The sequence below is a fragment of the Artemia franciscana genome, chromosome 4 (assembly GCF_032884065.1).
Source record: "Artemia franciscana chromosome 4, ASM3288406v1, whole genome shotgun sequence".
In the NCBI taxonomy this organism is placed as follows: domain Eukaryota; kingdom Metazoa; phylum Arthropoda; class Branchiopoda; order Anostraca; family Artemiidae; genus Artemia; species Artemia franciscana.
Window position 1 is genome coordinate 27,868,946 of NC_088866.1, and position 17,744 is coordinate 27,886,689.

General features: G+C 33.5%; 1 protein-coding gene across 2 annotated transcripts in view; it reads left to right on the top strand.

The window, feature by feature from the left end:
• LOC136026241 (uncharacterized) overlaps positions 1–16,865 on the top strand; it is a 33,565-nt gene extending 16,700 nt beyond the window's left edge. For both annotated transcript variants that reach the window (XM_065702599.1, XM_065702598.1), the window contains exon 2: positions 13,775–16,865. In XM_065702599.1, coding sequence (XP_065558671.1) covers positions 13,848–14,624 — 777 coding nt within the window. In that variant the 5' untranslated portion in view covers positions 13,775–13,847 and the 3' untranslated portion in view covers positions 14,625–16,865. The remainder of the gene's footprint in view (positions 1–13,774) is intronic.
• The last annotated feature ends 879 nt before the right edge of the window (positions 16,866–17,744 follow it).

Sequence of the window (17,744 nt, forward strand, 5' to 3'; positions counted from 1 at the left end):
TTGTGGAACTTGTATATTGATGTTTCTCCAAGTGAAACCGATTTTGTTCATGGAACTTCTTTCATCCGGATTTTTTGTTCATGGAATTTGTTGCGTGCCGATTTTTGTTCTTGAAACTTCTTGCATGTTAATTTTTTCTTTTCGTAAAGCTAGTACGTTGAATTTTCTTCTCATGAAACTAATTTTGTTCATAGAACTTGTGTGTTGATTTTGTTCATGAAACTTGTTACTTGCCAATTTTTGTTTGTGAAACTTGTTGCATATTGATTTATCTCCTCGTGAAACTTGTACATTGATTTTTCAGTGCGGTAAACCAATTTTGTCATGGAACTTGTTGCGTGCCTTTTTTATTCACGGAGCTTGTAGCAAGAGGTTTTTTTGTCCGCGAAATTTGTTGCATATCGATTTTTGCTTTTCGTGAGAGTTTTCCATTTTATTTTCACCTCGTAAAACTGATTTCGCTCAGGAAACTGGTTAAGAACTGATTTTGGTTTGTGGACCTTATTGTGGGCTGTTTTTTGTTCGTAAAAATTGTTTCATGTTTATTTTTCTTTTCATAAAAAACTTGTACATTGATTTTTCTTCTCGTGACTCAGATTTTTATGAATGGAAATTCTTGCATGCTGATTGTTGTTCTTGGAACTTGTTGCGTGCTGATGTTTTTTTTTCATGAAACTTGTTACACATTGATTTTTCTCTTCGTGAAGCTTTTACATTGATTTTATTCCTCGTGAAACTGATTTTGTTCATGGAACTTTTTAGGTTAGGTTAGATTTTGGGTACTGTACAAAGCGAGTTGGAACCTACAACTAACCCTCACATTGTAGTGTAGGTCAAGTTAGGTTAGATGCCATGACATCTAACCTCAATGAAGCTAATCTACCATGTGTAAGTTAGGAGTAGGTTTCATACCGCTTTGCACAGTCCCCCAAATATAAGCTAGTGCGAGTCCCATAAAAAAAATCACTTTCACGGGGACAAAATCAACAGAAAATTTTCACAAAAGGACAAATCTACATGTAACAAGTTTTACAAAAGAAATCAGCAAGCAATAAGTTCCAAGAAGGAAAATCAGCATGGACCAAGTTCCATGAGCCAAAATCAGTGTCTCGAGCAGAAAAATCCGTGTGGAAGTTTCAAAAAGAGAAAAATCAGCATTTAAAAAATTTCACAAACAAAAATCAGCATGCAATAAGTTTCATGAACAAAATCAGTTCCACGAGGTGCAAAAACCAATGTACAATTTTCAGGAAGAGAAAAAATCGATATGCAACAAGTTTAACGAACAAAAAAATAAGCAATCAGTATGTTCCACGAATTAAAAATCAGAACGGAACGAGTTCCATTAACAAAATCGGTTTCATTATGTGAAAAATCAATGTTAAAGTTTCACGAGGAGAAAAAGCAACATGCATCAAATTTCACAAATAAAAATTAGCACGTATTAAGTTCCATCAACCAAAAATTATTATGCAACAAGTATCATGAAAAATCAGCTTCATGAGGAGAAAAATCAATTTAAAATTTTCATGAAAAGAAAAATCAACATTTAACAAGTTTCAAAAGCGAAAATCAGTGCGCAACAAGTTTAATGAACAAAATAAACATGCAACAAGTTCCAGGAATAGAGTCAGTTTCATGAGGAGAAAATCAATGCACAAGTTTTACGAAGAGAAAAAATTAGCATGCAACAAGTTCCACGAAAAACAATCAGCACACAGCAAGTTCCACGAACGAAAATCAACACGCAAAAGGTTCCATGAACAAAATAAGTTTCACAAGGAGAAAAATTAAATGTACAATTTTCACGAACAGAGAAAATCGATATGCAACCAGTTTGACGAACGAAAAAATCAGTACGCAGCAAGCTCCACGAATAAAAAATTAACACACAACAAACCGATTTTTGATTTTTCACGATGTTAAAAAACAATTTACGAGTTTCACGAAGATAAAAATCCACATACAACAAGCTCCATGAACAAAACCAACACACAACAAGCTTTGTGAACAAAATTAGTTTCATGAGGAGAAAAATCAACGTACAAGTGTCAAGAAGAGAAAAATTGAACGTGCAACCAGTTTCACGAACAAAAATCACCATACAACAAGTTCCATGACTAAAATCAGCTTTATGAGGAGAAAATCAATGTATAAGTCCATGAAAGAGAAAAATCAACATGCAATAACTTTCTCAAACAAAAATCACTACACAACAAGTTCCGTGAACAAAACCAGTACGCAACTAGCTCCGTGAACAAGATCAGTCTTATGAGGAAAAAATCCATTTCTGAACACGAAGATAAATAATTGACCCGAATAATTTTACGAAGAGAAATAATTAACACGCTACAATTTTTGCGAGCCAACATGAGTATGCAACAAGTTCCAGGAACAAAAATCAGCATGCAACAAGATTCTTGAACAAAATAAATTTTATCAGGAGTAAAAACCAATGTATGAGTGTCAAGAAGAATAAAAGCAACATGCAGCAAGTTTTTCGAACAAAAATAAGCAGACAACAAGTTTAGTTAACAACAATCAATATGTAACAAGGTCCATGAACAAAATCAGTTACACAAGAAGAGAATTTAATGTACAACTTTAACAAAGAGAAAAATCAACATGCAAGAAGTTTCACGAATAAAAAAATCAACACGTGAGGAGTTTCATGGGCAAAATTTGTTGCATGAAGAATACATCAATGTACAGGTGTCGTGAAGAGAAAAATCAATATGCAAAAAGTTTCACGAATCATTAAGCACGTTCCAGGAACAGAAAAAATAACTACGTATTGGGTTCCATCATGAAAATAAGTTTCACAGAGAGAAATCTTTGTACGAGTTTCACGAAGAGAAAAGTCAACGTGCAGCAACATTCACGAACAAAAATCAGGACGCAGCAAATTCCACAAATAAGAAGAAATCAGCACGCAAAGACTTTCACGAAGAAAATCAATTTGACGAGGCGAAGAAATCAATGTACAAGTTCACTATATAAGAAATGAACGTATAAGAAGTTTCACAAACCCAAAAAAATCGACGCACAATATGCTCCGCGAAGAAAAACCAGCACGGAACAAGTTCCATGAACGAAGTCAGATTCGTGAAAGGAAAAATCCCAAGAACTAGAAAAAACCAGCATACAAAGAGCTCCACGAACAAAATTAGTTTCACGAGGAGAAAAAATCAGTACACAAGTTTCACGAGGTGAAAAATCAACGTGCAATAAGTTTTACGAACAAAAATCAGCACACAAAAAGTTTCACGCGCAAAAATAAGCACGCAAAGAGTTTCATGAATAAAATAAGTTACACAAGGAGATAAAACCAATGTACAAGTTTTACGAAGAGAAAAATTCACATGCAACAAGTTTCACGAACAAAAAATTAGGACACAACAAGTTCCATGAGCAATTTTTCACGAGGTGAAATATGAATATACATGTTTCACGAAGAGAAAAATAAAAGTGCAACAAGTTTCACGACCAAAAATCATCACACGATCAGTTTCACGAGTAGAAAAACTAATGCATAAGTTTCACAAAGAGAAAAGTCAAGATGCAACAAAATTCATTAACAAAAACCAGCGAACGACAAGTTCCAGGAACAAAAAAATCAACACGCGAGAAGTTCCATAAACAAAATTAGTTTTGGCAGAAAAAAATACCAATGTACAAGTTAAACTTCTTATCATCATTCTTTTCGAGAGGGTATCCTTTTATTGATTTTTGTTCTTAGATATAGTACATGTTGATTTACATACAGCCCCCACAAATCCATTTCTATCCACCATAGTATGCAAAAACCTTCTTATTATTCACTTTAGACCACTTTTTGTTTTACAGATTGCACGCCTAATTCTAGTATGTTTTAATTTTCTTAGTGTGTTTTTTCTTCATAATTCTGGGTTTTTTTCTAGCGCAAAGAATCAAACCAGGCCACCATGGTAATAAATGGCTGCCCCGTGAAAATACTATGATACACATAATTATTCCCGTGACACTTCGAGATATTTCTTGATAAAAAACTAAGCTTAGGGTTCATTTATTCATGTTTTCGAAATTAAACCGTTTTGTGATGCCCCCAAAACCGTTCATACGACCTTGGCATTACGTGGCTACCCCCTGTGGCATTCATGTGGCATCCTTCACCACCCTGTGACAATTTCAACCTTTTACCACAAATGCTAGCTTATAAATCTGAAATTGAACACTAATTTTATTTGAACAGCGGGACTTAGAATTTTATTGTTAGATTGTTATAATCCATGGACTAAAATCTATAAGTTTTAAATATATGCGGCAGTTACCCGGCCCCACAGCCAATATATCTTCTTTGAGTGATAAATAGAAAAATTTACAGAAGCAAAAATGTGGCATTTCCCCACGGGTCGGAAAGTGCTGCCATCTATTGTTTCTACCCATTTCTGTTCGTGATTTCAGCTGATTTTATCATTCAGATTTTCGGACTTGGATTGCGGTAGAAAAATAGTATCAGATGTGGCTAGTAAACTTTAAAAGTTCTCTCATTGTTAAAGAAATTCGAGCCTCCTTTTTAAGTGGTGACGTTAGAAAGTTGGCCTACAGTAAAATAAAATGAACTTTTGAACTAAGACAGATATAATTTTATTTTCGACGGCAATCGATAGCTCTTGATGAGCTGATCAAAGTATATTCCATCCCTGTTTTGGTACAAAAATTCCTTCGTGAGGTATACCAGTTTGAAAGTTTCAAGGGGTTGTTTCAGTAGTAAGGTATACACTGAAACGAAATCTAGGCCTATGCAAATTGTGAGACATATAGAGATCTTGTAAGCAGCAGTCGGCTGTTAGGTAATAATCACCTTCGGCAATGAAGGGTTAGCGACTTTCGCCAGTTGGTGTGTCTATTATTTGTTTCCAGTGTATTTGATGGTAAAACCAATTTGGTTCCAGCGGTAAGACTTGTAGAGGATTTGTAAGTAATGATCTGCTTTTAGGCTAGTCAACTTGAGCGATGAGGGGTTTGTAACTATGCTAGTTGGTGTACCCATTTTTATGTTTTCGGTGAACTTGATGCCTATCATGGGAGAGGGACTTATAAGTAAGAATCAGTTTACTTTGGGCGAGAAATGGCTGTTAGCTCATAATGATCTTGGGCAATGAGGGGCTTCCCACTTTTACTAGTTGGTGTACCTATTATTTGTTTCCGGTGTATTTGATGGTTAAACCAATTTGGTTCCAGCTGTAAGACATGTGGGGGACTTGTAAGTAATAATCAGCTGTTGGGCTACAATCATCTTCAGATATGAGGGGTTTGCAACTTTTGCTAGTTGGTGTACTCATTGATTCGTTTCCGGTGAACTTGATGTTTATCATGGGAGAGGGACTTGTAAGTAAGAATCTGTTCACTTTGGGCTACAAATTTGTGCAAATTGGTGCACATTGTATTCGATCTCTTCGAATCTGACACAATTAAGTGTTAACGCAACGGGTACAAACGATAACGAAAAACAATAAGGTAGTTTCGTAATAATTTTTGTTACCTATGGTAATTTAATCCTGAAAAATTACGGATGACTTTATAATACCAACTAGATCATATAAGATATTGTTCCAAGTTTTCATCTGTGACGATGTCTACGATTGAAAAGGATAAAGTTCAACTGGCTGCGAAGTCAATTTAGTCCCTTCTTTCGATATTATTTTGTAGTTGTTGTTTTTTCAACGCTTTTTCAATAGCCTTCGGTCATGTGATAACTGATTGCGTTCTTGTTTGAACATACCGTTTTAAAAACTTTGATAGGCTGACAACTTCATCATCTAACCGATAGTCAAGAAACAAGCACAAACGAGAATGTAAAACAATGAGATAGTTTCGTAATAATTAATAGAATGTCATCTATGGTATTTTGATCCTGAAAAGTTAGGGAAAGCTTTATAATACCAACTAGATTATATAAGATATAGTTCCAAGTTTTCATCCGTCCCAATGCCTACAATTGAAAAGGATAAAGTTCAGCTGGCTACAAAGTCAATTTAGTCCCTTCTTTCTATACTATTTGGTTGTAGTTTCTTCAACGCTGAGGAATAGCCTTTGATCTTGTGATTACTGATCGATAGCGAAGAAACAAAACCAAAGTCTCGCAACCCTTTTTCGGTAGAGCCGGACAAACGTTGCCGCAACACTTCACGCTACCCGGGCAATGTAGGTCTAGTTATGTGCATAATCTAATCCCAGAAACTATTAGTGAGTTTTATTGTTTTAGAAGTTCTGTTCATGAGCATGATACAAGAAATGGCCCTTCTGTTTGGAATTAACTTCCTGCGAGTTTTAGCGAGGCTGAGCACCTGCCACAGTTTCAATAAGATTAAACAAGCATTTCTTTGGGAAGTAGTTTTTTTGGTGGGTTAGAGTGGGTTATAGGGCTGGAGGACAAAACGGATTGAAGGGGTAGGGGTGGAGGGAGTTGTATTTGGATGAGGGTTGTTACCCTTGGGGTGTTTGAGAAAAGGTAGTTGTATTTTTTCATTTTCCTTTCATTATTTTAACTAGTGTAGGATGCTTCTAGAAACATTTATGTAGGTTTTTTTATTACTATTTTTAATTTAGGATGTCTTTGGGAATGTTTATGTACTTAATCACTACGCGTTAGCAAAATGAAACTTTTCCCTAGCGAAGTGATTTATATCTGTAATAATTTATATTTTTGCTTGTTATGTAAATGAAAAATAAAAATAATAAAAAATGGTCTTGAACAATCTTTAGGGGTCATGCATTCTTTGTGATACAGGTAAAACAATTTAGTGTGTCGCCTAACTTTGTGGAATCGCTTAGTAATTTTCATAGTAGTAAAGAGTAGGAAACGAGGATTAAGATACAACTTTTATCTTCATAAAAATTGTATTAAACATTAAATATCAATTCTTTTAGGGATGTAACAAGAAAAAGAGAACAAAGAGACAGAAATACATAGATAGTTAACCCTTAGGTTAAAGTATTATACTTAAACCTTAGGGTTTAGGTATTATAAATACTTAAAACCTTTAAAACTAGGGTTTTAAGTACATGTAATAAAGCAGTTCCTGACCGAACTTTCTCTTTTCGTAACAACGTAGTGTATCTCCACTTTTTAAAGTTCAGTATATTTTGCTTAGGTTACAGAATTCACAGTTAAAAAAGAGTATTTCTTAATTTCTACTCCCGCCATATCTATTTATTACACGGTCAATTTCTAATTAATTATTTTGGTGAACGTTTATAATGGCTAGTACTGTCAGTCTAGAGTCTTGTCAGTTTAGAGCTCTTCATTAGTATTTCCTCTTCTACTCATCCTAAAATATTCGAATAAAAACCAAAATCGTCAGAAAAATATGAACTCCAATAAAAATGCATGTATGTATGTGCTGCAAACTAGGTATATGAGTCAAAATACTTCTTTAAAAATAAATAATTACGTTTTTTTTGTATTTGATAGGTATAGATTGGTGATTTAAATTCTCAGGGTTTAAAGCTGAGGTAGATTTCTAATTTTTTTTTTTAATCTAGAGATTTCCAGATATTCATTGTGAACGTTTAAATCTTGAAATTTCCTGGTGAGCACAAAAATAAAATTTTAAACATCGACTTGGATTTAGTATTAAGTAAGAGAATTGTCCTGTAAAAATTATGATTTATAAACAACCAATCATGGAAATATGATTAGATGGCATGTATCAAAATAAGTATAAATCCTCAGCGGTATATATAGCAGTTTATACAGTTTTATGGACAATTATATGCATCCTCTATACAAAAACATAACTATATTTTGTGACTGGTTGGTATTGAGAAGTTGAGAAACTCTGAAATAATATTGTAGTTTCATTCCATTTCCATGGTCAACTCAAGTAGAGTGAATTTTCACTTTTTTTCAACATTTCATTAATGAACGTTTGAAAAAATCGATGCCATTTCACTGTTTCAAACTGAGAAGTCAGAGACCCATCTATACCGGTTAGAAAAAAAAAACACATTTATTTGCCTTCTTTTATAAGCAGTTTTTCGAAAATATATTTTTCTTACATGAATATTACGACCTTTGAAGGAGTATTTCGTCTCTTATACTTAGTTTTAAGTGTATACTTATGCAAACCTTTATTAAAGCTCAGGTATTCCTAAAGAGTTTGGCCATTCTTTTAATTTCTTAGGATGAACAGAGGAGGTTATATGCCATATTATGCAAAGTCTTAACTAGATGAAAATGAGCTGCGAAGTGGCCACCATTTGCTCAGAAAAATCCAAAACATAAATTAATACTATGTTGACACTTCTCATATATTTACTTTCTGTTACACAAATCCCATTTAAAACAAGAATGTTGTAAAAACCACCCCGCTTCGAAAAAAAGCCAAATCGAATTTTATGACCGCCAAAAAAAGTAATGATATCAATTGCTTTGTCTCTCTGCCATAGTAAGACTCGAAAACAAGTTTTTAACAGTAAAAATAAATTTAAATATCAAGTTTTTCAGCCCTGTTGTAATGGCACAACCCTGAAATAAAATTTCGACAGCCTAAAGAAGTTGGCCTTTTTAAATTTCCCCTCCTTGTTATTACGAAATGTGAAACTCTTATCCAGCCCCTCCCCCTACAAACTTGTCATTACACAATTTTTAACTCTTAAGTCGTGTTTGCTCCAAATTCAAAAACCTAATGGCATCTAATCAGTGGCGCCATTTGGGCCAAATTTTGAGGCGGGTATGAACTCCATCTTGCCTCCCCCCCCCCCGACTTACTTCATGTCACGTAAGAAAAAATGCGGGTTTTAGCAGCACATAAATCGAATATTCCAAGTAAAAGCGCATTTTCAGTACCCGTGTGTTGCTTGGAAATGTACTGTAACCGAATTTGGAACTCAGCCAAACTGACCTCTAAGATTAATTATAACATCAAAGATCACAATCAACAAGGTTAAGTGATTAAACTGAAAGTGGAAAATTCAACCAGACTACAGGCTGGCCTTCCTCAGCGAGAAACTTATACGTCGGTGAAAGTAATCTTCATTAACATGCTGAGGCTTGTAGCAAAAATCTCGGGTTTCCTTCAGCAGAAATCTTTCAGATCAAATATAGTTACAAAAGGAAAAACATAACAAGAGAAAAAAATATTACACCACTCAAGGTAACAAGGGGAACTACCAAGGTTTCATATTTGCAAAATCGTCAACAAGCTGGTTGTAGTCCAATTTTTTACTAAGTCATTCTCTGCAAACATCAAAATGAGGTGACTGAGAGGACTGTCTCCCGTTGTAGACCGCAGGTAGTTTTTCTCTATTTCTAGGCTAGAAAACAAACGCTCATTCCTCGTTGTTGTCACAGGAAGTGTGGCAGCAATACGAAGTACTTTATTACTTCTGAGTAAGCCACTGGTAATGCCTGAAGATGGTCGATAGTTTCTAGGAAGTTTTCTGGCTTTTTCTCCTCATCGAGCAAGAAACGCTTGGCATTATCAGCTTGAGATTCGAGAAGAATGTCGTCAATATCCAGCTCGCTGTAAAGAGCAGAGAGACGCTTGAGCAACTCTGTGTCCATTAACTTGGTCGAGCTTGGATCCAAGGCTTCGAGTGTGCTCAGCGCTGGCAGGTTATCTGTAAACCTTCTGTAAAATTTGGCTAGTAGACGGTCGAAAGTCTGGGAGTACTCTCGCTTCATTTCATCCGCCAAAGTAGTAGTCCGATTTCCAGATTGGATGAAGTTCTTTCCTAGCGTCGAAGTTGTCACAAATTGTTTCAGATGCTTGGTGATCTCTTAAGTTCTAATGCTAATGGCTATTAATACCTTTATATTTACCTAACTAAAAAGTTAATAGGCTTAATGATGTAAAGTCTTCTACTTCTCTCTGTGCTATTGTCTTTAGAGTCTTATGGTAGCGTTGGCCTAAAATCTGGGGTTCGACCGGTAGAGGATGTCAAGCGTCTCTAACTTTCATAAGGTTTATGTGTCGAGCATAAAAATGTTTATTTACACATATGATACAGTTAATGTACATAAAACGAGGACAGAAACAGAATAAGAACTAACTCAAGTAATCTAAAACGGTGGCTTATGTTCACTAAAACAAGGAAATAAGCATCGAAACATTTTACAGGAACTGATCTATTTTAATCTGTCAACTTAGAGGAATTACTGGAAATATTCAGAATTTATAATATTAATATAATCATCCATCCAAGAAACGGGCATTTGACAGAACTTGAGACTTTTATTATGTATCTAACCTACTTTAAAAGTTTACAATGATTAATAGCAAATAGCGTAAATACCCCAAGGATCGTCAGGTAATTACGCTCTTTGGTTAATAGGCGTGCAGTAATTTCAAATCATTTGGACATAATGGATTGTGTTTGACATAAAGGATTAATATGGCCGGCAAAGGGCCCTTTGTGGTGGAAGCTTGGGCTCCCATGGAAAATCTGGGGTGGGCATTTGCAGTGGGCAATTTTAAACATTTAAAATATGAACACTAATTAAGCATTGAAATTAACTTCAACAAAAAAGCCCTAGGATAATATATTACTAAAATATAAAAAAATAAGAATTCATAACGGTTAATAGAGAATTTGGGAGCAATATTTGTGACTAGAATAATGCATGAAATTTGCTCAAAACAAAAATACAAAACAAAAAATTAAATAAGCAGGAGCTGATTAGAGTGTTGCAGGGTATATGAACCAAATTGACTTGTGAAATTTATTGAGATTCTTTTCTTTCTTAGTTTCTTTCTTAGTTTTTCTGGTTGTGCCTTGGTATGACAAATACAATAGTTAGCGTTATTGTTACAATTCCAAAGATGAAAAACAGACCTCAAAGAAGATTAAATAAGAAAACAGGTTTTTTCAACTGAAAGTATAGAGCAACATTCAAACTTAAATTGAACAAAAATTATTGCGTATATGAGGTGTTTACCCCTCAAGAACACCTCACTCTTTACACTAAAAATTTCCAGTACCTTAAAAAAAACTTCTTGCTGTTGTAATTAAACTAACATAGTTATCAAGAGTCCTTTTTAAAAGATTGAGACACAATAATAAAATTTAGCGTAAAGAGCGAGAAGTTTTAGAGGAGTTGCCTCCTCAGATTCGTAATAATTTCTTAGGGTTTTAAGTTTTAATGTTGCTCCTTACTTTCAGTCGAAAAATCTTGTTTTTTATTCAATTTCTGATCGTTTTCTAAATAGTGCCAGGAAATCCGGCTACTCTTCCACTGTAAAATCTCTCCTCCACTAGGATTTATTCCCTAGACAATTCAATCTTGTTGAAAATTTACCCCAGACAATTACCCTTAACATCTCCACGCGCAAAATTGAGACAGAAAAGAGAAAGCAAGACATAAAATAATTTCGTGTGCTAAGTCTGTCAAATTCACCCAGTGTAAAACTTCTGAAAAATTTACCCCCTGGAAACTTCCCTCCCCATGGAAAATTATCTCCGACGAAAATACCACCAGGAGAAGACCCCCCCCCCTCGAAGGATGTTTGCATACTTCCCAAGAACAAATGCTATAAGTAAGAAATATGCGAATTTTGTAACTTAAATACCTATCCTAAGGGGATGTGGGAGGGTCATGATATCCCCAAAGGCATAATTATTCGGCCTTTAAACTATGCTTCACAAAATGGCTATCTCAAAATTTTGATCAGACGATTTTGAGAAAAAAGGGGATTTGGAGTGGGCCTAATTGTCCTCCAATTTTTTCGTCTTTAAAAAAGGGCAATATAACTTTTATTTTCCCTTCGAATGATCCCCCTCACGATATTCTAGAACAATTTGGTCGATACGACTACCCTTGGGGAAAAAAAAACAGGGATCGGTGATCTTTCTTTTGATAGAAAATTCGAAATTTCACATTTTCACAAATTTCACACCTGTAACTCCTACAGTAGGGTTACCTGATCCACTGAGCCTGATCGTGAGATTTTCATTAAGGTTTTATGGCTTTTAGGGGATGTTTCGCCCTTTTCCAAAAATCAGGCAAATTTTCTCAGGCTCCTAACCTTTGATGGGTAAACTTATTGAAACTTGTATATTTGAAACCAGCATAAAACACCGATTCTTTGGACATATCTGTTGGTATCATAATTCAATTGTTTTTTATTTTCAGTTACTATCCAGCCGGGTCCCTCCTTGCTTGCAGTTCGTTACCACGAACGTTTTGATATAAAATCCATAGGAGTGAATGACGCAACCAAAATATCCGCAGATATTTAACCATTGTTGATGGTTAAATATCTGAATGGTTAAATCACTTCTTATTATGATTTGAAAGTGAGAGAAATATATATTTAAAATAAATTCTCAAGTGTAGAGTTTATTAAGGATTTTACTGTACGATGCAGAATTATTATTTCAAATTTCGCTCAAAAGTAACAATTGACCTTTTTTGAGGGGAAGGGTGTCTGCTCATTTTGTCAGCCTGTTAAAAGTAAGAAGGATGAATACTATTTAACATTTGGGAAAACTGAGATAGAGGATGGTGCATCTTCATACTAGGAGTACTAATTAAGATGTTTTAATGTCATTGTTTTATCTATTGGTATTATTTTAAAATGGAGTTGAAAAAAAATCAAGGTACTAATAGAAGAGATGAAACGTTTATAGAGGCTATTTCTCAGGTTCTTAGATCATGTAAATTATGAACCACACTTTCTGTCAGAATCAGTGAGTGTAATGAAATAATTCTCTTCTAGAAAGTTCAAAAGAACATAAAAACAAAAATATTATAAAATTAGCGTGTAAAAAAGATAATCACTTTCCTCTAATTAGATCAATTTGAAGCATTTATTTTCTGATTAAAAGGGTTAGGTCTATAGTGACTCATTTTGGACATATTTAGGTGTACTGTTTCCTGTATGACCCTTCATATGTCTGAATAAGTTAAAATCAATGTATCGCAATTATATAGTTTTCCTCCCATGTGAAATTCCTTATGGGTAGATAAATAAAAACGGCAAGAAATCATTTTTTTTCTGTAGCATATACTTACGAGCGTTTCTTCTGAATGAAGTTTAACACCCCTGGTTAAATTTGCAAAGGAGATTAGTTGCTTTCTGCATATCTGCACTTATCAGGTTGTTACCCTGTTTGAATTTTCATATGGCTTGACAAAGAAGGAAAGACCTTGCGAGCAAAACATTTGTTGTATATGGTGGACTTGTGGGGTTTTCCTCTCTAAGTTATCATATGCCTGGATACCAATACTTTAAACTAGATAGTTTGAAGCATATTCAATATGCATTAAAAAACAGACATCTAGTAATTCCAAGCTGACTTATAGTCATAACTGTGAATAGAACCAAAATCATAGGAATGATAAGTTCACTGATGTTTTAAATAGACGATTTTGTTTTGTTTCGAGTAATAACCGGCTTCTAGGTGTAAAATTTACCTTTGATCAATAAAAATGAAGATTTACTACATACTGTCTTGAAATTTAATAGCACGGATCTTTGCAATCCGGACGATTATTTTAGTACTTTTACTGCCACTCTGCTACAGGTGTCAATAAGAGAATCGAAGAGTTAGAACATAAGTGAATTGGCTCCCTATATTTCATTATCTTCAATAATTAGATTTTAATATTATTTTGTGTGTTTTCATTGAAAAAAAATAAGAAAATAAAACATATTCCCCCTCTCCAATGAAAAGAAACACTTTCATTACTTTGTCAAAATTTGTGACAAAAATGAAAGACCTTAATCTAAGTATTTTTTTAAGACGATAACATAGAAGTGTAATTTTTCTTTTTCTTTTCTCTTAGGTCTACGTAAAACGCTGGAATCGAAGAACAAATCATTCATAGATATTGACTTTTATATTACATTGGTATAACCATGGAAATGTACAAACCCTCGGCATTTATGAGAGTTTTGTCCGTTCTGAATGAACAGGACAGCCCGGTAATGACAATTCGGTGCAACGGTGGTTATGTTGAAGCAAAGAAGATCCACTTAGCAGCAATCAGTGAGGTATTCAAGAAAATGCTCGACTCCAAAAAGCTGGGAAAAGAAACAAATCTAATTGAGGCAGATGATGTAGATTTTGATACAATGAAAAGTATTATGGATTTTTATAAAGAAGGAAATGTTTCCAACTATGAAGGATTAAATAGAGATAAGTTTTCATACATAATTGAGAAATACAAGTTTATTGGCATTAAGGAAGAGATTGCGGAAAATGTGCTGGACAAATATTTTGAAAAACAAGATATTGAAATTCTTGAATCTATTTTTTTTACTTACACTGGCCATAATCAAAAAGCCAAAGCTATACAAGAGCTTGCTCTTTTGATAATAAAAGGGAAGGAAGGACCTGACTTTGTTGGTGATTTTTGTATCATAGATTTCTTTGAACTATCCCGAATATGCTGCCAAGCCTTAAATGGATGGGACATATCTAGATTTAAAGGATTTTTGGATACACTCTTCAAGTGGCAAAACAGAGATTCTGAGAACAGATCAATTCCAGGATTAGAAATAGCTGGAATGATTGATATAAATGGATTTTCATGCTATGATGTGAAATCTGTGCTAAAAGGATTGAAGCTTCCTCAAAAATTACAAGGATTCAAAAAGATTATAGAAAAAACTTGTGGTTGTGGATGCACTTAAGGGTAATTGGCACTTGAAAAGTTTGTTTTTTTTTGGAAAAATTAGAGGTGATTTTTTTGGTGTACTATAAAAGATTATTATTAGAATTAGACATTTGTGACAGAAATAGCAAGAAATATAAATAATTGAGGTATAAGGCTTTGAAGTTAAAGAAAATGTCTCACCAAATGAATGAATAGTGCACTAAATATATGAATCAAGTTGCTTTGGGGCTAAGAACTTCTACTGAGACTGTACCACTAACAGAAATTAATGTATTCAAATCGAAATTGATATTACTTTATTAGAATTTTTGTTTAAAAAATAGTCTTTAAGATTCAGCCGTATTTTCTCTAAAATTATTTGAAGTATACAATTTGAAAAAATATACAAATATATTCAAAGACTCTTACTTTTTCGTTGCAAATTCAAGGGGGCGAAGTATAAACTAAGATGCTGTCTGTGTTTTCTCAAAGACTATAAATAAGTTTCCTTTCTGTCATCAGTTAACTATAATCTTTACTAGTGAGACGGAGAATTGAGGATTGTTGATTTATGAAATGCAGGGTGCCTACTAATTTCAGTATATGTTATAGAGGATTTGCATTTTAAACAGTTATTGTTAGACAGGATTTGTATTTCTATACAAAATTCCTAGTAGTAAAATAGTTAAGCATGATCTTCCACTATCAAACAAGTCTTTTTGTACATCAAAAATTTCTGACAAAACAAAATGCTCCCTTACTGGACATATTTTTTTTTTAACATACCACTTTTCGCCAAAGTGACTGCCTATCTAACAAATTACTTATCTAGAACCAAATCTACTTAACTACGTACTTTCTACTAACTTTTTACATTTTAAACTGTATTTTTCAATGTTGGTTGCTATTTTCCGAAGACGACTATCTGGAAAGTTTCTTGAAATTCTCTGCAAGTTCGTATTCTTTTATCTATAAACGATTTTCATCTTTCCTTACTTTTTCGCTAAAAAAAGTAATTTTCGCTAAAAGATATATTGGCTGTGGAGCCGGGTAACTGCCGCATATATTTAACACTTATAGTTTTTAGCCCATCTTCAATTTGAAAGTGGTGCCTACCTGCTTGCCTGCTAAAACGGAGCTTTCCACTCGAAAGCAGAAACATGGTTTGATGAAACAAAAGCTTGGCTGCACAACTTCAGATACTCCTTTCTGACATAGGCTATATAACTCCACTTCACTTCGCACACCATAGGCTCTGGCTCGTGGATAAGCAAAAACCATTGTTTTTGGCCCCAAGTAAGAGTTCTGCGGAGCTTTCCAGAATGTAATGTCTTACTCATCCATCCGGCCTGAGGTCCACACTTTCCGTAAAAACCGCACAGGTTAGACCATTACCAGTTTCCAGGAATAAGCTGAGATCGTCGGCATAAGAAAAAAAAATAGAAACGGGACGAAACCAAAGTGTTGCTCTCGCAACACAATAGCGTGGATTTTTGCAATCTGAATGATTATTTTAGTACTGCCACTCTGCTACAGTTAGATCAGAGAATGGATGAGTTAGAATATGGGTGAATTGGCTTCCTACATTTAATTTTTTTTCAATAATTAGATTTTTACAAGTGTTTTTGTGTTTTTTCATTGAAAAGAATAACAGAATCAGAATATCAAAATAAAACATATTTTACCTCCCAATTAAAAGAAAAACTATCATTGCCTTGTCAAAATATGACACAAGAATGAAACAATTGAGTCTAAGGAGTATTTTAACTAAAGTATAGAAGTACAATTCTTCTTTTTCTCTTTTCTTAGGTCTGCATAAAACGCTGGAATGAAGGAAAAACGCATTCATAGTTATTGGCTTTTATATCATATTGTCATGACAATTCGTAATGACAATTTGGTGCAAGAGTGGCTATATTGAAGCCAAAAAGATCCATTTAGCAGCAATCAGTGAGGTATTCAAAAAAATACTAAACTCCAAAAAGCTAGGAAAACATAAAATCTCATTGAGAAAGATGATGTAGATTTTCATACAATAAAAAGTATTAAGGATTATCATAATGAAGGATATATTTCCAACTATAAAGCTTTAAATAGAGATCTTTTTGTACAAATAGTTGAGAAATATATGTTTATTGGCATTAAGAAAGAGATTGCGGAAAATATGCTTGATAATTATTTTGAATAGCAAGTTATTGAAATTCTTCAATCTATTTTTGTCAAATGTATAAAAAAACTCCAATTCCGTTACTTAGTCTTTGGCCCCGTTAAAAGTAAAATAAAAGACAAACTATTTGTTTCATATATATATATATATATATATGTATATATATTATTTATATATATATATATATATATATATATATATATATATATATATATATATATATATATAATAGTTATATTAATAGTTATTGTTTTATAAAATGATATAAAACTTTCTGCTGAATAAAAAAAAAATGTTGTGAGGTACTAATTCTCTAAGAGATAGATGAGAGTTATATTTTGAGAGATTAAGCATGACAATAGGGATAGATTTAGGAGATCTAAAGTCTTATTACATTATGCAGGAGTTAATCCCCGTATATTACCAGTCATTTGATCGTGATGTAAAAAAAAAATATTATCTACTATTACCTTTTCACAAATATGACAGCTTTTAATAGCTTTATTATTCCAATTTTCTCGTACTTGTTCATGATCTCTCTGTCTATTTTTATCCTCATTGGCTATATCTGTACACACCTCTATTATGGTAGTTACAAAATGTCCGCTAGCATCTCCACCGAAATATTCGTAATATTTATTTTGTGTTATATCTAAAGAACAACCTACTTGGAATCTATAAGCAAATAGCTTGTGCTTTTCTGCTTTAATCGCCTTTTTACCTTTCTTTTGATTAAATTCTTCATTATGCGATTTAAAATCAGCTATGATACAGTAAGGTACTTTCATTTGTTTAAATATATTTTTAAATTCAATTTTAGGTCCTATTTTTGTCATAATGATGTCAGGATCTTCACAGTTATCCCTTTTAGAATCATTTTAAATATTTTAGTCTTCTGTGAATTATTTTCCATGGTAGGTGCAAACAAAGATTTTCCGTGTATATTTAGTAATTTGATTTCTCAATAATCTACTTAAATCTTTAATTTAA